The 24493-nt window shown below is 41.4% G+C and overlaps 3 protein-coding genes across 6 annotated transcripts in view; all 3 read left to right on the top strand.

Moving 5' to 3' along the window:
* The first annotated feature begins 1410 nt into the window (after positions 1 to 1410).
* pick1 (protein interacting with prkca 1) overlaps positions 1411 to 24493 on the top strand; it is an 88212-nt gene continuing 65129 nt past the window's right edge. Inside the window, exon 1 of the mRNA XM_029437811.1 lies at positions 1411 to 1560. The gene's annotated coding sequence lies outside the window, so the exon portion shown is untranslated. The remainder of the gene's footprint in view (positions 1561 to 24493) is intronic.
* Positions 7822 to 14392, top strand: LOC115012259 (interferon-induced very large GTPase 1-like). 2 transcript variants are annotated; one of them, XM_029437782.1, is made up of 4 exons: positions 7822 to 7994; positions 8292 to 8357; positions 8842 to 8876; positions 8973 to 14392. In XM_029437782.1, the coding sequence occupies exons 3-4, from the start codon at positions 8850 to 8852 to the stop codon at positions 13800 to 13802; spliced, it is 4857 nt and encodes a 1618-aa protein (XP_029293642.1). In that variant the 5' UTR covers positions 7822 to 7994; positions 8292 to 8357; positions 8842 to 8849; the 3' UTR covers positions 13803 to 14392. The 2 variants fall into 2 exon arrangements, with proteins under 2 accessions (XP_029293642.1, XP_029293643.1); XM_029437783.1 differs by having other exon boundaries at positions 8250 to 8357.
* Positions 14996 to 24493, top strand: part of LOC115012274 (ESX-1 secretion-associated protein EspI-like) — a 41040-nt gene continuing 31542 nt past the window's right edge. The window contains exons 1-2 of one of the 3 annotated variants that reach the window (XM_029437819.1): positions 14996 to 16739; positions 17855 to 18525. In XM_029437819.1, the coding sequence (XP_029293679.1) occupies positions 15873 to 16445 (573 nt within the window). In that variant the 5' untranslated portion in view covers positions 14996 to 15872 and the 3' untranslated portion in view covers positions 16446 to 16739; positions 17855 to 18525. Of the gene's footprint in view, positions 16740 to 17712; positions 18526 to 24493 lie in introns of those variants that run through there. The other 2 variants (XM_029437818.1, XM_029437820.1) reach the window with 2 other exon arrangements.

Genomic DNA, 24493 nt, shown 5'->3' with positions numbered 1-24493 from the left:
GACCTACGTATCAGTACAATTAACGTAAACCCAGCTCTGAAATGTCGCATTGAGCTGCCTCTTTCCTCTCATAGGATCTCCACCTTGCTTGTCGTAGTTTCCTTATGGGTTGACGCTGGGGGACGATGGACCACTAACTAAGATGGATTAATTTATATTGTTTCAAGTTGCTTCAGTTCGACTCTCTATTTTGAAAGTATTAACCGGAAGTGTTAGTATGCTGTCATGTCTACAATGACGTTGCCTTTATTAATTTAATGGCTTGCAGTTTTACACTTTAAAACTCCCGTTTCTAATATCTGCCCCAACACAAGGTGGAGTTGACGGTTAAAATCGAGTGTATTTGGAATACACATTTGTGTCGGTCTGATTGAGGTGTAAACAACTTTAGCATCGTTATCTTATCTGGTTATAGTCTAGACAAAGCTAGCTCCCTGCACCCTGTGTGCCACAGATCAACTCACTCTGTGTGTAAATCAAATCAAATCAAATGTATTTATATAGCCCAATATCACAAATTATACATTTGTCTCAGTGTGAAAAACTTCCTAAAAGAAAGGAAAGAATGGAAGAAAGCTCAGGGAGAGCAACTGATCCCTCTCCCAGGATGGACAGACGTGCAATAGATGTGTGTACAGGATAAACAACATACTCTTTTAATCAAGGACATGCATATAATTCTGATCAAAAATATAAGAATATAACATCATACATAGTAATGCGTATGGTACTTTAATCAAGGTATAAAAGTATAAAAATATACATACATAGTAAAGTGTATGTCACATGGATGAAGATATAAAGGTACACGGATATAGTAATGTGTACATAAATCAAAGTATAAAAGTGCAGTGTACATCTAAGATTGAGCAAGTGATACTAAATTTGATGATACATTCATGATTTCCACATGACCAAAGATTGGTCACTTTCTTTATTAAGTATTTGCCGGAAGTGACTGCATTGAGGAAAATGTATATTATATATTAAAACATATATATATATATATATATATACTTATGTACGTATGTATGTACGTACGTATGTATGTATGTATGTATGTATGTATGTTTGTACGTATGTTTGTACGTATGTATGTATGAGGCGACTGAATGCAGGTTCCTATTTTTCGGCAACTTTAGTCCTGTTAACTGTGTGAAAATGACTTATATCATGTCTTTATTTACGAGAGTTTGACGAAATTAAAATGCTGCGAATACAAACTCATGATTGTAACTATTTGGAAGGCATTACATGGGAGTTTTATTGGCTGATAACAAAATGTACATCAATAAAGATGGTCATTATACATGTGTTTTTTTCCACTAAGTATGGAGTTGGTGATTTAAATGTTACCACCAGAAAACAATAATAAATTATAGTATTCTCTCCCTACAACAACTTCCGCTATGTTGCCGGAAGTGACAAAAGAAAGTAAACAGAGGAGCTGTCAGTTGATCCAGAAATTAAGATAATTGCGACTAAAGAGAAAGATTTTATTTGCTTTTTATGAATACTAAGGGACACTTGTATGCGCAACTGGTGCAAAGTGTAATAAAGGTAAATCGTTTACGACGTGTTAACGTTTCTGAACAAGTGCAATCTGCTGTTCCACCTGTCAGCAGCCAACAGTAGCTAGCAGCTAATGAACGTTAGCAAGCACTTTTCTTGCTGTTGGCTTCCGTCACTACAAAAACATATTACAGTATTTGTTTTACAGCATAGGTCGTTGTATTTAGTTGAATTGTGTCACAACCCCGGCTCTAGGGCAGAACAAACAGACGATAAGGACACGAAATGCCAAAGTATATAAGGGATTTATTGGTAAACAGGACATAAGTTGCCAAGCAAGTTTATGCAAACAAAAGACAACGCCAGGCAGGGAGAGAGAGCAGCATCGCGGATGCTGGCCTTTTATGGTCCTGAGGTGCGCTGCGCCAAGGTGCTCCAGATCAGACCGAATACTGCCATCAGCTCCACTGACACTTTAAACAGATACAACACAGTGACTGACACAAGACAGGTTAAGCAGGGGCCGTCACAACTGCTACACGCATTTAGACTAATTTAACTGTCCAATGTCGCGTAGTTAGCATGCACTGAAAGGTACCAGCTGTTTGTCCATCAGCTGTAGCACCTCCCGTCTTCTCACTGACTGCACAGCTCTGGCATCGATTAGCTTTTCTGTGTCCGTGTGTCTGTGTATATTTCTTGGATTTCCCCATATGATGTAAATATGTCACTTCATTTGTCCTCAGTAGTAGGCTCTGATTATAACGGAAAGCGATCTGGTTGTCTTTGCGACAGTGGAGCCAACAGTAAAACCACTTGAAAACGCTAGGGAGGAAAAGAGAATAATGGAAAGTGCTTGTTCTCAAATGAATAATTAATCATATGAGTCAGACTTAGAAAGTCCCAGTTGTGGTCAGGTTTTCTTTGTCAAGTGTAGTCCCTGAAAAAATTCTTTAGAGACTCCTCAGGCAACAGAGAGGAGAGAATAACATTCCCAGCATCCATAAATGCAAGTTATTAGTTGCGTTTGAATGCTCCTGCTTTAGTCTTTGGTCTCATAGGTAGTGGCTTTAGTTTCATATTGGAAACACAGGCTGTGTAGCTGTCTGACTGCAAGGTAACGCTGTAAAAATATTCTAAATATAAACTTAAACTGAGATTGGTAAAAATATGTTTTGCTACAGCAGTAGATTACTTTGCTTCCGTGCTGGAACTCTTGTCTGCTTCTGCAAACTGGGACAGTGCGAACCGCCATCTGCTTTGGGTAATACCGTGAAGATGGATAAGTACCTCATACCACCCTAAAACATCTCAAATGTCCCTTTTAATATAACATAATTTAAATAAATTATTTTAAAAAACAGATGAGATTTGGTAAGATCATATTAGTGAAATGAACCCATATTAGTTAGAGGTTCAGAACATCACACAACAGCATTTGTATCTGAGGAGAAAAGTCAAGATCCTGAAAGGGGCATATAATTAGAATATTTTGTTTTTTGTTAATTTATCTTTATGTAACCGATGTCGATCGTGGTGTCAGCTACAGACCGGCTACATTTAGGTTACCGTAAACTCAGCCACCTGACCACCCAAGTCCACAATGGTGTTCAAGGGTTACCGCCCTTTGAGGCACCTAAGACCTTGAGACCACAGCTCCTCACCGCAGCTTCAGAGGTTTTGAACATCGCCCACTCAGGTTCAATGCCCCAAACCTCCACAAAATGTCTGAAAAGCTCCGCCGGAAGTGTGAGTTGAAGATCTCCCGGACAGGGGCTTCCTCCAGACGTTCCCAGTTCACTCGCACTACCCGTTTGGGCTTACCAGGTCTGTCCAGAGTCTTCCCCCACCCCTTGAGCCAACTCACCACCAGATGGTGATCAGTTGACAGCTCCGCCCCTCTCTTCACCCGTGTGCAAAACATGCGGCCTCAGATCAGATGATATGATCACAAAATCGATCACTGACCTTTGGCCTAGGGTGCTCTGGTACCACGTACACTTATGAGCATCCTTATGTTCGAACATGGTGTTTGTTATGGCCATTCCATGACTAGCACAGAAGTCCAACAACAAACGACTGTTCGGGTTTAGATCAGGGAGGCCGTTCATCCCAATCACACCTCTGCAGGTGTCTCCATCGTTTCCCACGTGTGCGTTGAAGTCTCCCAACAAGACTACGGAGTCCCCTACTGGAGCCCCCTGCAGGGCTCCATTCAGGGTCTCTAAGAAGGCCGAATACTCCGAACTGCGGTTTGGGGCATAGGCACAAACAACAGTCAGAGTTTTCCCCCCCATAATCCGAAGGCGTAGGGAGGCGACCCTCTCGTCCACCGGGGTGAACTCCAACGTAGCGGTGCTCAGCCGGGGGCTTGTGAGTAGCCCCACACCCGCCCAACGCCTCACACCTTGGGCAACTCTGGAGAAGAATAGAGTCCAACCCCTATCCAGGAGTACGGTTCCAGAGCCAAGACTGTGCGTGGAGGTAAGCCCCACCAGATTCAACTGGTAGCGCTCCACCTCCCGCACTAGTTCCGGCTCCTTCCCCCACAGAGAGGTGACGTTCCACGTCCCCAGAGCCAGCCTCTGCTGCCCGGGTCTGGTCCGTCGAGGTCCCTGACCATCACTGCCGCCCGTGTGACAGCGCACCCGACTCCAGCGGTTTTTCCCATGAGTGGTGGGCCCACAGGATGGATGCATGGGAGGCACCACGTAGCTATTTCGGGCTGTGCCCGACCGGGCTCCGTGGAAAACCCGGCCACCAGGCGCTCGCTGTTGGGCCCTCCCTCTGGGCCTGGCTCCAGATGGGGGCCCCGGGCTTCCTCCGGGCGGGGTCTCTCCTCTGTATCATGAAGTCGTTTGAACCATTCTTAGTCCGGCCACTCGACTGAGACCAATTTGCCTTGGGAGACCCTACCACAGGGGTGGCCAACCAGTCAGAGGTTAAGAGCCAAAAATGTGACGATGCTACTGCAAAGAGCCACATCATACACAGTCACAGATGCGCACCCCCCCTCTCCTCTCTTTTGTTCTCAGCCTTTCTCTGTGCTCCCTCACTCTCTTCCTCCCTTCTCTCTCTCGCACAGACAAAGTGAAAATCTAAAACTTTACACACACACACACACACACACACACACACACACACACACACACACACACACACACACACACACACACACACACACACACACACACACACACACACACTCAAAGACCGTCCCTCCCAAAGACACACACACCCTCACACAGACAGACACACAGATTGTTCAGACAGATTTATTGTAAATGTCACACACCATAATATTGACAGAAATTGAATTAAACCTCTCCGACCAGTATTCAGAGGCCAGTTATTATCAACAATGAACATTGTGTGCACTCTCTCACACAAACTCTCAGTAGAAAAATGTAAAAAAGTGTTTTATCTTCCTATGCATGTTGCTTCTTTAAATTAGTGAAGATACAAATACACTTTGCACCAGGCAGCATTTCTATATGAATATGAACTCTCCCACTCTACTAAAAACGTCCTATGTTCGTCTTCATATTTTCGCTTAGCTGTGCATTTTTCCCTGCCATTTTAGGATCGAACTCAGATGGTCAGATAGTGTTTACTCTACGATAGGTTTTCCCCCCCCTCGAAGGTGATTGGTTCACTGCATCGCAGGCATTTCTGTGATTGGCTCTTGGGCCACATCACAATTAGATGCGCTGTCATGCTCTCATACTGACACCACGCGTAGCCTACACACAAATAAAATTCGATATGAACTGAAGAGCCGCATGAAACTATGCAAAGAGCCGCACACAGCTCGAGAGCCGCGGGTTGGCCACCCCTGCCCTACCAGGAGCACCAGGCTCGAGACAACACAGCTCTCAGGTTCATAGGGACACACAAACCTCTCCACCACGGTAAAGTGATGGTTCCCGGAGAGGTAAAAAATAAAAACTCCACATTTAGATTATAATATTGCAAAGAAAAAGAAGTAATTTATTATTCCTCACAATTTTCTTTACATGTCCTATTCTAAAAATCTTCCTTTCCCCCTCATGCTTGGCCCTAATACTCTTCCGTACTGGCAACACTTGTAGTATAAAGACCAACTTTGTTATCAGACCAACACATTTCAGCTTGTTGCCTTCATCAGGGTCTTTACTGGACTCCCATCATGAAACACCATGGCCATTTCCAGACACTTCAGATATATCTCTCTCTCTCTCTCTCTTGTCCTTCTCCCTTAACGTCCCCTTTCAGTGGCATCATACCACTATCTCCTCCTGTTTTTTACTCTCTGACAGTTGTAACATTAAGTCTGTCCTTACGGAGTAGTTTCAGTGGGTTACTGTGTTGTTAGATACTGCCACCCTGTGGTGAAGGAATATAATTGCTCGATTTACAGCAGATTATTTGTAACATACATTGAGATTGTTCTGGTAGGAGTTTATGCTGTCATCTACAAAGTTAAAGTGTAAGAATGTTTCTAAGATATTTTCTTTAGGCACTACAAAACCACCTAACACTGTCTCCTACAGTTTTTATTCTGCTGTGGCACAAAGTTCTGACTCATCTGACAACAAGTACTTTACACATCCACTTACTGGTGAGAATACACCATAAAGTCCTGCAGCAGTGCACATGTTGTCTACATGCTGAAATGTCCCTGTGCTCTGGTTTATGTTGGACAAACTGAAAGTGCTTTAAAGATTTTGCATATCTGAACACAAAACTGCAATACACACAGAACACATGATTATGCTATTGCACAGGCTAACCGTGACGTCATTAAAGTTCTGGAGAATAGAGACAATCTCACTCTCTCCTCGAGGTGGTGACATTATCAACCCACTGCTCTGCAGAGAGGCATATTGACTTCATAACACAGTTGAGCCCTTTGGCCTAAATGAAGAGCTGAATATATCTCGTTTCTTTTCATTTGTGACACTTGATTGATGCAGTAACTTTGATGCAGAGGCTCCTGCATAGAAACATTCTCCTTCCTCTCACATTTATGTACATGGGGCATCATTTATCAACTACCAGATCCTGGTCTTTATTCAGTTTCTGCTGTATGGATGTTTTTGACCCTGGACTGACCCTCTGCACTATGTTGCTGCCATGATTTTATAGATTATTGAAACTATTCTAAAGATGTAAGTCACTGAATGAGTCTGACTTCACAACATGGATTCTTGTCAAGACAAACTATGAATAACTTAGTTTAATCCGTAACACAGTTTACAAAGTGAGTGAAGTATGTCCCACCTGTATTAATTATACTTGTAACAGTTGACTAAATACACTGGGCAACACGGCATTTTAAATCAACTTTGATTTGTATATTGTTTTTTCACACTGTACATAATCAAGAATTACATAATCAGGAACAATAGAACAATTTATCTTACCTAAATAAAGATAAAGAAGGTTCAGAGGTCAGAGACGTCAAGTTGAGCAACAAAGTTTCTTAACAATTGTAATAAAACCTCTGTACATTGTGATCCGAAGTCTAAGTGATCCCTCACCTGTAACGTGTACTGTATATATATATATATATATGATTGTCAGCCAGCCGGTCACAAACGAGGTCAACCATGACAACTAAAAAAGAGAAAGCAAAGAAACTAGATTAGAAGCTACAAACTAGAGGCTTATTTATTTACAGTATATAGCAGCTCTCTTTGAAGGCTAGAGAGTGCATTGGGTAAGACAATATATTTTAAATGGATCCAATAAAACCATAACCATACTTTCCAGTGACCTGAGTTCTGGGTTCATTTCAAGTAAGAAAGGCTGAACAGTGTGATATTCTGTTGTTCCTCCATAGAAACATACCTCTTCTTCTCTTGTGCATCTGCATGTGGTGTCATTGATTAACTACTAGATCCTCTGTACTTTCTGCAGGATGGATGTTTGATGCTTTGATCAACTTTGATAAACTCAAAATGTGACCCTTCACCTGTAACCTGGAAATGACTCATTATCTCATATGAGATTGCTTACAGCTCTCCATAAAACTACATCTTCTATTACCCTTTATTACGCTTCTAATCCTGCTCATCAAAACCAAAACTCCACATGTAATTTCTATTTAAGGGCTGATAATACATTCGGTAGGTAGTTATATTACTTCATATAAGTGTTTTGCTACTGTGTTTCCTTATTGGTTAACTTAGTGTTTCAGCATCGTTGTCATCAGGTTTCTGGGAAATCACGTGAATCGTTGTTATCAGGTTTCTGGGAAATCACGTGTTAGAGCTGTTCTAGTTTAATTTTCTCTTTTTGTCAACACTGGTATAAAAGAAATTCAGACGCTGAACTCCTCAGTTCTCCACATCACGTCTTCATAACGGCGGACAGAAGGTGTTTGTTCAGGGCAGAACAAACACCTCTCTGGTAATGTTAAGTATCTCTCTGGTATTTGGAAGAATTTGTAACAAGGCGGAACATCTACACAGACCTGGCAGAGCTTTTAAAACACAAAGGTGAGTCTGCTTACTTCAAACAAATTAAGAACTTTAGTTGGATGAATCTTATTTTCCAAATGTAAGATCAAAATTCAAGAGTTGTGAGGACAACTTGTAAACTGATAAGCACAGGTTCTTCCTTTGGTTTGTGGGAGGCTCTAGGTCAGGGATGGGCAACTTTGAGGATACGGAGGCCCCCCTCATAGCACCCCTTAATCTCTATGATTCTAACCTGGTTAACTAATGTTAAATGAAATAATTTGTTTTAATTAGTGTGATCCAGTAAATAAACCTTGTGATGTTAAACACTCAAAGAATGATGACAACGCAACAGTAGGAGAAGAATCTGAAAGCCTGTACAGTCTGCAACCAAGGAGAAAGGTAACATTTGAATGAATACTACAATAAATTAAAAATCAAGAACAAAGCTAATTAAGCTTATAACAGTTTATAACAGTAATTTAGCAGTGGTTTGGGAGGCAAGGGTTAGGCAGCAAAGGTAACTGCTATATTAGGTTCAGTTTCCCCACACTGCAGTGGTGGCAGTACTGGACGTCCTGGGAATGAGAACAGGCTGTTATTGGCTGGGAGTTACTAACCCATGTGGGGCCAAAAGGCTCTTTGCTGATGCTTAGAAACATCCTGAACACAGCAAAATAAGATACAAATAGAAAATACAGGCAGAGGGCAGTGTCTCTGCAGATATAGACACCACCACACACTTGAAGTGGATCACAAGTGATTTTTGAGAGAGATTATTTTTGTCTATCGATTGTTTTTCAGGAAAATGCTGCATAATATACCTTTTAATAGAAAAATAAAGTACATTGCTCTGACTCTGTTATAATACATTATTCTACTGCAGGTTTAGATATGGATACGAGTGGAAACATGGAGAAGGTAAGAAACTCCACATTTATTTCACATGTTCTTTAGGACTGTTTACTTTATATCTCATTGTCCACATACAGTACATGTTTATTTACTTATTTACAGCAGTCAGAGGAGACTTCTGAAGAGATCAACAGGAAGAAACAATATCAAAGAGAAACTGAAACACTGCTTGGCAGACTTCACCTTCAGGACAAACATCAACAGAAGTTTTCACCGGCAGAACTTTTAAAAATATATCCACCTGTGAATCAGGACCAAGAAGCATCTGAGAAAGATCTCGCTCATGCTTTTCTCCAGAGATTGATGATGTTAGACTACAGAGCCAGATATATTACTGTAAGACAAGATAGTGCTGAGCTGAGCCAGTCAAAGCCTGTTCCAGAGTTAGACACTGCTGAGACAGACGACGATGACTTAGATGTCCTTTTCAGCACCAGTGTAGACTTTGATGAATCAAAACTCAAGACTCGTGTGCATCCAATGGATGTTCAAATGGCAGTATTTCACTGCTCAGACAGCTTTTTAAAACAGAACATGATTACAAAGCTATCACAATGTCAGTACGCCTTACCTTTGCTTGTTCCTGACCTAGTCACAATGGATATTGACTGTCCTCTGTGGACATTCAGACAAATAACCAAAACATGGAAGATATCTGAAATCCAAGATAATTCAAACATTGTCACCAAGAGTATGCCCATCTGCAAAGCTGAGACACCTATGGTGTCATTTCTCCGCCTGGGTTCACTATCTCTGTCTAAATCTCAGCTGCTGAACACTTTGATCAACGACCGTCACAGCACCTTCTTCCACAGAAACTGTCCAGGTAGCACCAAGTCTCGCCATTTGATGGATGGTGTGGCAGAGATTGCCTGGTACTGCCCTGCTGGAAAACCAAACGATGCCTTCACTGACTGTATTGCCTTCTGTAATCTTCATGGTGATGCTTTGTCAATTGAAAAACAGCGTGACATACTGACGGAAAAATCTTCAGTCAATGTTGTTTTTGCACCAACTATGGAAAAAGGTGGCAAAAGTACTGCAGTTATCTCGGCCCTCTACAAGTCTCCGAAGCCTCTCATTATTCTCATTGCTGATAATGATAGTGGTGCGGTTAAGATGAAAGATGGAAAATACAAAATGGGTCTAAAGGACAGAAGCCAGTCAGACGTTTCTGTAGAACTGAAAGAAATCATTGAAACTATTTTGTCTGGACCACATGAATCCTTCCAGCTTGAAACCATGGCTAAGGTCTCTGGAATCAGAGTGGATGAAGATGACAAAGTCTGCCAAAAAGGAAAATCAGCTGCTATGAAAATAGTGAAGTTGCTTCAGACAAAGGACGTTTCGACGATCAAAGACACATTTCTGCCTTGTCATGGCCAACTGTGGCATGAGTGGTGCAGAATAAACAAAGAACTGAATCACCTCAAAGGAGAGATTGAGAAATCCCAAAAGGAAAAGAAATTAGAGCAAATACGGAAAGATCAATGCACTGCTTCTAGTGAACTGATGAAGTTGTTCATTGAAAGCCTCTCATCTTTGCCATCAACAGACAAAGAGTATTTCCTCAAATGGTGTCAGATCTTAATAGATGCCCTCTCCACGGACGATCTTTCTTCAATTCTCCAAAGTTATGATAAAGTGTGGTCTGAGGTCTTGGCTTTGAAGAAGAAGCATGACAAATCTGATCAGCTGAAAATTAAACAAAAAGAGCTTGATCAAATATCAGCAAAACTACAGTCGGCTACTTTTGGCTTGGAGCACATGTTTAGAGAAATGGGACAGCTCTATGAAGCCCATGCATCTCTGCAGAAACAAGCAAAGATGACTGAGAAGACTGACTGGTCTACATATCCTAAACTGGCTGCAGAGCTGATGATATCAGGACACCCAATGGAGCTATTGGATGGGGATGCAGGTCATGTGCCTTTAACGTGGATCTCTAGTCTTCTAGATGAAGTCATCAAGAAACTGGGCGACAAGAAAGTTTTTGTTTTGTCAGTTTTAGGTATACAGAGCAGTGGAAAATCAACCATGCTAAATGCCATGTTTGGGTTAAAGTTTGCAGTGAGTGCTGGCAGGTGCACCAGGGGGGCCTTCATGCAGCTGGTCAAAGTGTCAGAGGAGATCCAGAAAGACTTTCAGTTTGACTACATTCTAGTGGTGGACACTGAAGGACTGCGTGCTCTTGAGTTGGAAGGTAACGCCACTCTTCACCACGACAATGAACTGGCAACATTTGTTGTTGGTCTGGGAAACATGACACTGATAAACATCTTTGGAGAGAATCCAGCTGAGATGCAAGATGTTCTGCAGATTGTTGTTCAGGCTTTCATGAGAATGAAGAAAGTTAAACTTTCTCCAAGTTGCGTGTTCGTTCACCAGAATGTTACAGATATTGCAGCTGCAGAGAAAAACATGGATGGAAAGAGACGGCTGCAAGACAAACTCGACCAGATGGCCCAACTAGCAGCCAAAGAGGAGGTTTGTGAAGCTCAGTGCTTCAGTGACGTCATTGCTTTTGATGTGAAGAAAGATGTGAAATACTTTGCCCAACTATGGGAGGGAAGTCCACCTATGGCTCCTCCAAATCCAGGTTATAGTGAGAGCGTCCAAGAGCTGAAGAACTTTATCCTCTCTAAAGCTTCACAGTCTGCTGGGATCACTCTGTCACACTTCAGGAGCACAATTTGTGACCTGTGGACAGCTCTGATGAACGAAAACTTTGTTTTCAGTTTCAAAAACACACGTGAAATTGCAGTGTACAGAAAACTTGAGGTCCAGTATGGGAACTGGACCTGGGACCTGAGGAGCAACATGTTGACCATTGAGAATGGGCTTTATAAAGAGATAAAAAGTGGAAAACGTGACAAGGTTGAGCTAAGTTTTCTTCACAAGGAAATTACCACAACCTTTGGAGAAATCGAAAAAGCAATGACAACACACTTTGATGATAACAGTGACAAAGAAATGTTGGTTCAGTGGCGAGGACGATTTGAAAACAAAATCAAGGAGTTCCTTGATGAACATGTGAAAGGAGTTAAAAGGAAATTGGATGAAGTCATTGAGCAGAAGATTGCTTGTAAAAAGCTTGATGATAAGAAGATAGAGTTTGAGAACAAGCTGCTACAAAAGAGCAAAGAGCTCGCTCATCAGTTAAAAGACAAGGCAAAAGATGAAGAGGAACTTGAAAAGCAGTTCAACTCGGTCTGGAGGGTCTGGGTTAGGGAACTAACTGCAAATACAAAACCTATTGAGGACATCAATTTGGAAGAAGATGAATTTGAAGTCCTTCAGGAGCTTGGTATTGAACCGTCTCTCATAAATGAATCCAAAAGAGTTGGCAAGTACAAAAAACTCTCAGAACTTGGCAATTACGATTATTATGTATCTCTCACAAAGCACCAAGATCAACCAGGCCAACAACTTCAAGATAAGGAGAAGAAAAGGGATAGTAGAGGACATCTAAGAAAGATGTTTGACTATATGTTAGAAAAAATACCTAAAGTAGGAAATTACGTCAAAGAGTATGTTCTGCCTGAAGAGCAGCAACATATCAGATCCCTCGTTGAAGATGTTGAAAAACAGTCCCTTGATAAAATCAAGAGCAAACCTGTAGCTTCAGAAGGCTACAGATCCACTTACTTGCAAGAAGTGGCCAAACATGTAAAAGAAAGGGTAATAGATTTTGAATCAAAGAAGAAATATGCTCTAAAGAAAGAGTTTACAGTTGATCTCTTACTGTATGTATTTGACAGCGCAGGGACTTGGCTTTCAGAGTCCCACAAGACATTCAAAATGAACAACAACGCACTCACTTATGTAGAAAGCAAGAAAACGCAGTATTACAACTTTTTCAGAAGCTTCTGCAAAGGAAACTCATCTGCTGTCGTGCTTGGAGAACTGATCTGTGAGAAACTGAAGAGTTCCATTGTTGAGGCCGTCTGTAACGAGACTGCCATTGATCTCGCTGGAAAGATAAGGGGCAGTTTCCCAGCATTCAAGGAGAACAGGCTGAACTTGGAGAAACACGTATTGAAGGGGCTCGCAGAGAAAGAGGTCTTTAGTGATTTTATCACCTACATCCTAAACCCAAGGAAACAAGTAGAGACTTTTATAAGAGAGAAAGTACATAAGTACATCTTCACAGAAAACAAAGATGAAGTACAGAAAGTACTCAAGAAAAATGTTGAAGACATCAATAAGCTTGTGAGTCAAGCTTTATTTACTGCAACAGAGAAAGTAAAAAAGATGGAAGGAAAAAAGGGAGTCGCAGACAAGTGGATGGAGGAATTTTCCAGTTTGCTAGAAAAGGAGCTGACCTTCGACACAATTTGTTGTGAAAACTTCAGTGACATAAACAATTTTGACTTTCTTAAGGAAGAGACAGAGAAAGGCCTTAAACCCATCATAGAGGAGATGAACAGTCTCTCACTGCATGAGATGGAGGAATTCAGGATGCAGCCTGACCAAATCCTCATCGATCAGCTGTGTCACTGCTGCTGGGTAAAGTGTCCATTCTGTGCAGCTGTTTGTATCAACACAATTGAAAATCACAGTCCTGACAAACACACTGTCCCTTTCCATCGCCCGTCTGGGATTATCGGATGGCACACTAGAGGCACAAAGGACCTGGTCAGCGATTTCTGCACAACATTAGTTGCAAGTGATGGAAGTTTCTTCCGTGATGGTTCAGATACGAGTTATCCTTACAAACAGTATCACACTGCTGGGGAGAAGTATTCTTCATGGCAGATTACTCCTGATGCGTCTAAACTGACATACTGGAAATGGTTTGTATGCAGATTTCAGAGGCAACTGGAAGACTACTATGAATATAAATTCCAGGGCGGAGGAACAATCCCCAGTGACTGGAGAGACCACAGTAAAGAAAAAGCCATTGAAAGTCTGGATGAATTGTACAGATGAGCCAGAAACAACCAAGCTCTATGGAAAGAAATACGAGTTTTTGGTTCGATTGAAGGAGTGGAACAATAGCAATATTGAGGATAACGCTTTTCCAAAATGACGTCTGTGTGTGGCATAACATAAAGTAGAAATGGCCTGATGCAAAGTAGAACACGTGTCATAACAAATTACGTGTTTGTTAGCCATTAAAGGATCATTGTAAAATGGATCAGAGAGATCAGAATTAGTCTTCGTTTTTTGTTGCATTGAATTTGTTTGTGAAAATTCCTGTGAATTTAACGGGAGAATCAGTGTCAGTGTGAAGTTAGTCAAGAGATATTTTTATTGATTGACTTTTTACAGTTGTTTAACGTTTACAAAAAGCAAAGAAAGGTGTAGGATGTTGTGCTGAGACTTGGCGAGATGCATGGAGGATCGGGATGACTGGAAGCACCGATGGAGGGCCCGTCTGAGGACGACCTAGTAGTAGTGTCAGACGTGTATATCATTTTATTCATTCAAATAAGAAATGGCAGCCATGATTGGTTGTAATATTTGTTTTTACCTTTTTTCTATGATACAGATCTCATAAAAGGCATCATAACATGCAACACAAGTTCTTTTTGTAAACTGTTTTTCGACTTTATGTAACATGACTAACAGATAATATGAGTCACAAGGTGCATGTTCAGAGATTGAATTACTCAAGTGTTGTTGATTATGAAAATGCATGAGACTTGTATTTGTGTCATGGACGTCAGGACTCAGAGATGGAATTGACAATAGTTTATTAGGCTCAGCCAGCGAGCAGATGGAAACACCATACAGACAGGGGAGGGGTGAACACAAGGATCAGGAACTCAGGAATACTCAGGCTCTAAGCACTGGAAAATAAGGAGACTGGCGTAAAAGCACAGTGAACTAAAAAGTACAAAACAGGGAGCGTCAAAACAAGGTACACGAGTCGAACTCGGAACAAACGAGAACCAACGGAGCAAACAGAAAACGGTACGATACCGGGATCAGGCAGACAGACGGGCAAAAAGGCAAAAGGCAGGAAAATCGCGTTGCAGAATCTGGGGAGGAAGTCCATGGGGCTTAGTCCACTTTGTACGAGGCCAGATGCGGAGTGACGGGAGTGAGGAGACTTTATGCTGTGAACACAGGTGCTGGCAATCAGTATTCCGGTGATTGTGGATGCAGTGCAGGTGAGTGAGTGGAGACAGAGGGGGGCGTGGCAGGTGCGAGTTCAGGCACAGACGTGACAATTTGAGACTTGTTGATTTCCACAAAAAGGGAAACAGTTGTGAGGAGTTAACACATTATGAAAGATTGATTTTAATTTATTTTTTATGCCTATATTGGAATTTATTTTGTTTGTTGGTTAATTTCACTCCTGTCATTGCTTCAGTGTGTTGATATCCATAATATACAGAAATATCAGCCTTTGTGGAAAGAAAAATCTGAATATTTTCTTTTAGTGTAATAAATGGAGTATGAAAATGGTCTTTGGAGTTCAAGCCTCTTCTGTTATTAATGAGCATTATGAGAAGACCAGATGTGTCTCTTGTGTAAGACCTGCCACATACAGCACTAATTCAATTACATTTAAGTCTTAACTAGTATCATCCGTGTGTTTTACCTCCCTTTCTGATTGTTAATTTGTTTCTCCTGAGTCCATTTAACCTGCTCTTGTGTCTTGTTCCCTCGTTTGGTGTATGTATCCCTGTCTGCCCCCAGTGCGCCTTGTCAGATCGTCATTCATGTTACGCGGTTGCCTCCTCCTCTGCCTCCTCGTGTCTACCCCGTGTCGGTTTGTGTTTTCAGTTTTATTTGTTACTTTGTATTTTTTATTCAGTTTTGTTTTATTAAAGGCTTGCTTTTTGTTAAAACCTCGTCTGTTATCCTACAATTGGGTCCTCTCCTGTACCATACCATAACAGAACGATCCGACCAGAGTGTGGACCCAACAGCGATTTTAGGTGACGAACTATATAATCTCGCAAACGCTCTCATGTGTCTCCATGGGGAGTCGAAAAGAGCCCCTGTTTATAGACTCAACAGGTGGCTTTAAGTGTGGCTCAAGAGAAAATGGCCGAGAAGCCCGAGCTAAGGAGTCTTCTGCCTAAGTGGCTTCAAGTATTTTTGAAATTTCCACTTTGTCCGCCTTGTCCTCAGCCAACTTCCGTGCCGCGAGATATCTCGTTTTCTGAGGCCATACTGCGACAGCCCCCCGATCCTGATGCCGGGACGCGACAGCCCCCCGTTCCTGCTGCCGGGCCGCGACAGCCCCCCAATCCTGCTGCCGGGACGCGACAAACCCCCGATCCTGCTGCCAGGCTGCGACAGAACCCTGTTCCTGCTGTCGGGCCACGACAGACCCCACTTCCTGCTCCAGCCCTTGACCCATTCCTGGGTACTCGCCAGGCACTGGGAGGTCCTCTCTGTGTCCAGAGGACATCCAGGCTTCTGAGGAGGAGATCCAGCCGTTTAATCCGCTGGCATTCCAGCTCCCAGACTCACATTCCTGCTGCCGGGCCGCGACAGACCCCCGTTTCTGCTGCCGGACCTCCGCAGACCCCCGTTCCTGCTGCTGTCGCACCTCATCAGCCTCTCGAGACCCCTGCATTCCACTCGCCTCTCGAGACCCCTGCGTTCCCCTGACCTCTCGAGACCCCCATCCCTGCGCTCCCTTCGCCTCTCGAGACCCCATTCCCTGCGCTCCCCTCGCCTCTCGAGACCCCAGTCCTTGTGCTCTCTGTCGCCTCTCGAGACCCCAGGGCCCCGTCGCCTCTCGAGACCCCAGTGCCCCGTCGCCTCTTGAGACCCCAGTCTCTGCGCTCCCCTCGCCTCTCAAGACCCCAGTCCCTGCGTTCCTCGAGATCCCGGTCTCTCTGTCCACCTCAAGCCCAGACTCTCCGCCGGCCTCCTTCTCCTGTACCATACCGTGACAGTCTGGTAATCAAAACATGTTCAGATTTGCATATTTATATTTAACAAAAATAATTTTGCAAATAACGTCCCCTAATGACTTTGCAATAGACACCTATTATGAAGACAGTGACCAACAACAACAATTGTGTCATTAGGCCTCAGTGGTAGTGTTGTACCAGACTTTGTTACAAACTTATATTCATAAGTGTTTCTAAATAATAAAACACAACGATTCTTAGTTGCAGGTGATTATACACTACTAAAAATATAGCAATGAATATTATATTCCATTTTTGTGAATATATCCCTCTAAATACTACATACTGATCCATTAAATTAAACTCTTTTGGATGAAGCTAATTAATCAAACACTCTATGAACTCATACAGTGATGGATCAGTTTACTGTGTTATTATTATCTGAATTTCTGGTGGAGGAGCGATCTAACACCGGGATAATCCAACAGTGAAAGTGTCCCCCAGAAAAAAATGTAAAAGAAAAATGTAGGGCTGAAATTATATAAAAAAGCCGTACTGTCCTAATTAGGCCATAAATATTACCCAAAGCCACAGAAGCACGGTATGATGACCGGTTACAGCACAAGCAAATATCTCACATTAGGATTGAAAACAGATTTATACTGATTTCTTAATTATTTGTCAACACCCCTGGAAAGATGAATGAAGTTTTAAATGGATCACCTGGAGCTAAACAATGTGTGTCCTCAATTTTGAGTTAGTAGTACATTGCTGCTTGATTTAAAGCTCTGCAGTTCCAATTTACAAATGTAATCCCCCTCCCAGACTGACACATTAGGTTTAGCAATACCACACACTCAAGTTTGAGTGAATGTACAAGAGTACACGTTGAATGAATAGTCATTAAAAAATATAATTAAGGTAACATGTGTGTAAGGGTTCCTGTTGTCCGTTAAATGTTTATTGTTGTGTATACTTCCTGTTTTATTTTGTGTTACTTACTTCTCCTCTCGTTTCAGTGTCTCCACTTCCTGCCCATGTGTTTCCCATCTGTCATCAGTGATTCCACCTGTGTCTCGTTACCCCGCCCACTTCCTGGTGTATATGGTCTGTGTTTTGTTCCCCTCATTGCCAGTTCCTCTTTGTTCCTCCGCGTCGTAGTGTTCCAGCGGTTGTCCCATGTGCCTGATCCTGATTCCGTGACGCGTGACCCGTGACCCGTGACCCGACTCTGCCTTCGCCTACTCCTTGCCTGTTTTTTTTGCCTCGCTGACTGCCTTTTCGTGTACTGACCTGTTTTTGCTACAAGTAAAGACTGTTTTCCCGTACCCAGTCTCTGAGTCGTGGCATTTGAGTCCCATCCCATTCCCTGTGTTCAGTACGTGTCATTACAATGTGATTAGACTGGTACACAGAAATCTGATTGCTTTATTCAAACTAACACTTAAAACGAAATAGTGCACAAGAACAATAGTACTCTGGAGAAGCTAGTGAGTCATACAAAGTTTAATATATTTATATTAATTTTAAGTCAATTAGTTATCCATAAAGTTGGGATTTTTGGAAATTAAAATGGTTTCCATGAAGGTAAATCAGAACAAAATATGTTGTTTGTTTTTTAAAAGAGGACTGATGAAGTTATTGCACGTTGTGTTTGTGTTGTGTTGAGATGCTCATGTGTTTGTAGCTGTTATAATGAAGTAAATGCATATAAAAGATTGACTGTTGTTAAACTGCAATGAAATCACGTGAGGATTAAAGCCTGGAGAAGTATTAGGCCTCTGATGATAAACATGTACCTGTTTGTAACAAAGAATCATATTCAAGAATAAGTTGTAATGTAACAAATTCTTCTTCAGTCTCATGTGCGTCTTCCCCACAAAGACAGACATTACATCTGAATATTTAGTTGCTCTTTATCTCACCCTGACTAGACGCAACAGGTTTTCTGTTTGCAACGGCAATCTCTACATTTCAAATAGAATCATGCTAAACAACATTTCAAACATGACTGATGAAGGATGCTTTATGTTTCTGGAGTATTCAAAGTGTTAAGCTGTGTTATCTTTATCTGTTATATACAGTATATCCACACAAGTATGAGTTTTGTTGTTTTTATTTAGAATCAAATCAAATCAAATCAAATCAAATCAAGCTGTGGCCTCACGATTCTGATATCCAGAGGTGATGTACAACACAAGTCTTTGAGAAGAACTCTGTTCAGTCTAACCTCTCATGTTATAATATAAATAACAACTTCATATTAGGACTGAACGATTTGGAAAAAATATTCAATTGCGATTATTTTGACTGATATTGCAATTCAGTTCAAGTTCCTTAGAAAAACAATAGTGCGGTTTCAAGTGGGAACAAGTTACAGCAGTCTGTGCTACACACAATTACACATTGAACCTTTAACCAAACTGATAACCGTGACATGCATGTATGAGTTACAGCAGTTGAGTCTCTTAGCAGATCTTGAAGGAAGTCAGTTTGAAGTCCCCTGCAATTTTGATGTAGCTGATGACGTCCATGTTGTCACGGTTGGGAAACTGGACTTCCTGTCCATCAGGAAGCTCCACTTTAAACACGTCTCCACCCAACTTCAACACAAGCTAGAATAGAAAAGATAATTAAGACAGTGATCTCATAGTTTTTCATAGCGGACAAGCCACCGGTGCCACCCTGAAAAAGCAAACAGCCCGATATGCAACATTGGTTGAAACCCTGCACGAAAAAGCCAGATTTGAGCAGGATTGTTCAAGACAAGGAATGTCAGAAGTCCCACTAATTTAAAGAAGCAACATGCATAGGAGTTTGTGTGAGAGAGTGCACACAATGTTCATTGTTGATAATAACTGGCCTCTGAATACTGGTCGGAGAGGTTTAATTCAATTTCTGTCAATATTATGGTGTGTGACATTTACAATAAATCTGTCTGAGCAGAGCTATGTGTGTCTGTCTGTGTGAGTGTGTGTGTGTGTGTGTCTTTGGGAGGGAGGGTCTTTGAGTGTGTGTGTGTGTGTGTGTAAAGTTTTAGATTTTCATTTTGTCTGAGAGAGAGAAGGGAGGAAGAGAGTGAGGGAGCACAGAGAAAGGCTGAGTACAAAAGAGAGGAGAGGGGGTGCGCATCTGTGACTGTGTATGATGTGGCTCTTTGCAGTAGCATAGTAACATTTTTGGCTCTTAACCTCTGACTGGTTGGCCACCCCTGGAATAGGTAAATTAAAAAAAAGGCTTTTATGTGCGTCACATGTCATATCTTTATATCTTTATTTTCCTCATCACAATCAAACAGGTAGCTAATGTCTGTTTTGAAAAACACAATTCATGTGAATCTTATTAGTTATTACTGATTGGATCACATGTTAATGTTAATGTAATGTAAAGATACCAGTTCTTCTGATCAGTCAAATGAAACATGTTGACTGTGGCAGTTTACAGACGGCGACGTTACTTATAGTATCAGCTCTCCACATTCCCAACATGGGTTGAGGGTTCAGCGGAAATATGAATAATGCTGTGGACAATATCATTATTTTATTAATTGAAAAACAGGATTCAGCCCCTATTGCAAATAACTTTCGCACTGTCCTTTAAACAAATGTGATCAGTGCTAATAGTGTGGAGTCCTTAGATTAACGGTGGCCATAAACTTAATACATGATTATTTAATTGATTTTGAAGGATTCGTTGTTTTGTGAAAATGCTTTGAAAGTGATGAAATAAAGATTTTGCTGCAAAAAGGAATAAGGGTACAATGAAGATGAAATACAGAACATGACGTTGATCGAATATGAAGAATTTGTGATCAGAGCAAAGATTCTGAGGAAGATATTTAGCTTTTTGCAACAAAACATTTTTTTAAAACCCAGAATTAAGCTACAACCCTTCAAATAAAAATAAAACAAGATCATTTGAATTTTAAAATGTTATATTCTTGTGCACAGGACATTTTTAAATAAAGAAACATTTCCAATTCACCAAAGATCTACATCTCTTAATGATTAATATGTCTTACAATAACTAACCAAGTCTCAAAGTCTCGTCTTTAACCAAACTGATAACCGCAACATGCATGTACAGTGAAGGAAATAATTATTTGATCCCTTGCCGATTTTGTAAGTTTGCCCACTTACAAAGAATTGAACAGTCTATCATTTTAATGGTAGGTGTATTTTAGCAGTGAGAGACCGAATATCAAAAAGAAAATCCAGAAATGTACATAATTTAAATGATTTGCATTTAATGTTGTTGAAATAAGTATTTGATCAGGCATGTTCAGGGTGACATCGCCGTCAGCTTCCCGTTGACAGTGCGGGACCCAGCCTACTGCAAGAGAACAGAACCAGGCCATCACCATGCATTTATTATGTGACTGATTACCTGATTCCGTTCAGCTGTCTGGCCTCCAGCTGGGACACTCCTGTCTCTTCCCAGCAGCCGGCGCCCTAACCACACCCCACTGCCACAGTCATCTTTTGATGTAACTATTTCATTCTGTAGTTGACTGTAATAAGATTTGAAAGCCACCTTATTCCTATTTTGGATTTTGTGTTAGCCTTAAGAGAAAAGCACAAGACAGAAAGAAAAGCTTCCTGCTATAGTTTCTGGTTAAAATAGTCCATTTCAAATTAATGTAGTATTTCGTGATAGAAAAAATCTGATATTCCTCAAGAAAATAATTTTCTTGTTGCACAATGATACTCAGTTTGTAATGCAAGTTTTGTTATTCTTTATAATCGAATGTCCCACATCAAGATTAAATTAGATAATTATCTGATTGAGGTTTCCCGTTTTAATTCTCTTTAAAACAATAACCACAATACAATTTTTGATTTTGAATTTGTAATGGAGATATTGAATCTTATATGATTCTTTGAAGCATCATTATAAATGAAGCCATCGACTAAATGGATGAAATGTTTCTCACTGATTCATCTGCTCCTTGATTAGCTGCATGTTTACATGGGAGGAATATAGAGTTTAGTCTCTCTATTGTTCTACGTTGACATGTCTCACTTTAGTTTCCAACCTTTTCTTTATGCGAGGTGCCACCACACTTCACTTCTGTGTACATTTGTTCTGTCACAGATAATATCAAGGCAGCCTACTGCGATGACTTGAGGTTAAGTCATCTCAGTAGGCTGTTACTATCTTTGAATGTGATATGTTATCTTAATGCTCTCTCGACTACACTGAAGGTAAAGTTAGTGTTAATGTTTCTGGGAAATATTTTTTCAAAACCCAGAATTAAGCTACAACCCTTCAAATAAAAATAAAACAAGATCATTTGAATTTTAAAATGTTATATTCTTGTGCACAGGACATTTTTAAATAAAGAAACATTTCCAATTCACCAAAGATCTACATCTCTTAATGATTAATATTTCTTACAATAACTAACCAAGTCTCAAAGTCTCGTCTTTAACCAAAGTGATAACCGCAACATGCATGTACAGTGAAGGAAATAATTATTTGATCCCTTGCAAAGCATGATTTAGTACTTGGTGGAGAGGTCAGACGTTTTTTGTAGTTGGTCAACAGGTTTGCATCTCAGGAGAGATTATGGATTTTGGAGATTTACAGATCCTCTCCAAATCCTTCAGGCTTCGAGGCTGATGTTTAGCAACTCGAAGCTTCAGCTCCCTCCACAGATTTTCTATGGAATTAAGGTCCGGAGACTGGCGAGGCCACTCCATCACCTTAATGTGCTTCTTCTTTAGCCACTCCTTTGTTCTTTGGTCGTATGCTTTGGGTCATTGTCGTACTGGAAGACCCATCCATGACCCATTTCCAGTGTCCTGGCTGAGGGAAGGAGGTTATCGGCCAAGATTTTACGGTACATGACCCCGTCCATCCTCCCCTCGATGCGGTGATGTCGTCCTGTCCCCTTAGCAGAGAAACATCCCCAAAGCATAATGTTTCCACCTCCATCTTGATGGTGAGGATGGTGTTCTTGGGGTTATAGTCGGCATTTGTCTCCCTCCAAATAAGATGTGTCGAGTTGATGCCAAAGATCTCAATGTTGGTCTCATCTGACCACATCACCTTCTCCCAAGCCTTCTCTGCATCATTCAGATGTTCATTGGAAGCTTCAGACAGGCCTGTACATGTGTCTTCTGGAGCAGGGGGACCTGGCAGGCGCTGCAGGATTTTAATCCATTACGGCGTAGTGTGTTGACAATAGTTTTCTTGGTGACTGTGGTCCCAGCTGCCTTGAGATCATTGACAAGTTCCTCTCGTGTAGTTCTTGGCTGATCTCTCACCGTTCTCATGATCATCGATACCCCACGAGGCAAGATCTTGCGTGGAGCACCAGACCGAGGGCGATTGATGGTCATCTTGTGTTTCTTCCAGTTTCGATTAATTGCACCAACAGTTGTTTCCTTCTCACCAGCTGCTTGCTGATGGTCTTATAGCCCATTCCAGCCTTGTGCAGGTCTACAGTCTCATCCCTGATGTCCTTAGACAGCTCTTTGGTCTTGCCCATGGTGGAGAGGTTGGAGTCTGATTGATTGATTCTGTGGACAGGTGTCTTTATACAGGTAACAAGTTGAGACAGGTGTCTTTTGTACAGATTGATATTAGGAGTACTTTCCTAAAGCGAGAGGACTCATCTAACTGGTCTGTCGGAGCCAGGATTCTTGTTGGTTGCAAGGGAATCAAATACTGTTAACTGTGCAAAAATGACTTATAACTACTGTAAGAATAACAGTACTATTGGAGAAGCTCCCTCGCAGTCGCAGTGCCAGCTCGAGTACGCGCGGTGGTCACAATCCGGAACAGACCAAGTGACCAAAGCTGAGGGCAATACAAACTCATGATTGTAACTACTTGGAAGGCATTACATGGGAATTTTATTGGCTGATAACAAAATGTACATAATAAAAATGGTCATTATACATGTGTTTTTTTTTCCACGAAGTATGGAGTATCTGACCACCAGAAAACAATAATAAATTATATTATTCCCTCCCTACAACAACTTCCGCTATGTTGCCGGAAGTGACAAAAGAAAGTAAACAGAGGAGCTGTCAGTTGATCCAGAAATTAAGATAATTGCGACTAAAGAGAGCGATTTTATTTGCTTTTTATGAATACTAAGGGACCTTTGTATGCGCAACTGGTGCAAAGTGTAATAAAGGTAAATCGTTTACGACGTGTTAACGTTTCTGAACAAGTGCAATCTGCTGTTCCACCTGTCAGCAGCCAACAGTAGCTAGCAGCTAATGAACGTTAGCAAGCACTTTTCTTGCTGTTGGCTTCCGTCACTACAAAAACATATTACAGTATTTGTTTTACAGCATAGGTCGTTGTATTTAGTTGAACTACTACACGCATTTAGACTAATTTAACTGTCCAACGTCGAGTAGTTAGCATGCACTGAAAGGTACCAGCTGTTTGTCCATCAGCTGTAGCACCTCGGGTCTTCTCACTGACTGCACCATACCTGTCAACCCTCCCGTTTTTCCCGGGATTATCCCGTATTTTTAACCTTTAAAAAAAAAAAAATAGGCGTATTAAAAAGTGTAAAGTGGCCTCCGGTAGAGCAGGTGGCAGTATTATGTTGAACTTTAGCTGAAAAACGTTATCCGCCAGTAAACACACAGAAGAAGAAAACAGGTACAATAACACAGAAGAAGAAGAAGACGCGAACATACGGATGAGAGTCTCAGTGAACGGGAGATAGATGGAGACGCAGTTGTACCTGCCAAACAAGTTAAAACTTTATGTAAGTACCAAATGAGAGGAGACCTTCCCTTATTTATTAAAAGCAGAGTCGGGTAAACTCGTGCT

The sequence above is a fragment of the Cottoperca gobio genome, chromosome 8 (assembly GCF_900634415.1).
Source record: "Cottoperca gobio chromosome 8, fCotGob3.1, whole genome shotgun sequence".
Lineage (NCBI taxonomy): Eukaryota > Metazoa > Chordata > Actinopteri > Perciformes > Bovichtidae > Cottoperca > Cottoperca gobio.
The sequence above is the reverse complement of the archived record's forward strand: the minus strand, read 5'-3'. Positions and strand labels throughout refer to the sequence as shown.

Bases quoted from the DNA above. Each gene is read 5' to 3' on its own strand.
- LOC115012259 (XM_029437782.1), top strand. From the start codon at position 8,850: ATGGATACGAGTGGAAACATGGAGAAG. The intron at 8,877-8,972 runs GTAAGAAACTCC...ACTTATTTACAG, and splicing joins CGAGTGGAAACATGGAGAAG to CAGTCAGAGGAGACTTCTGA.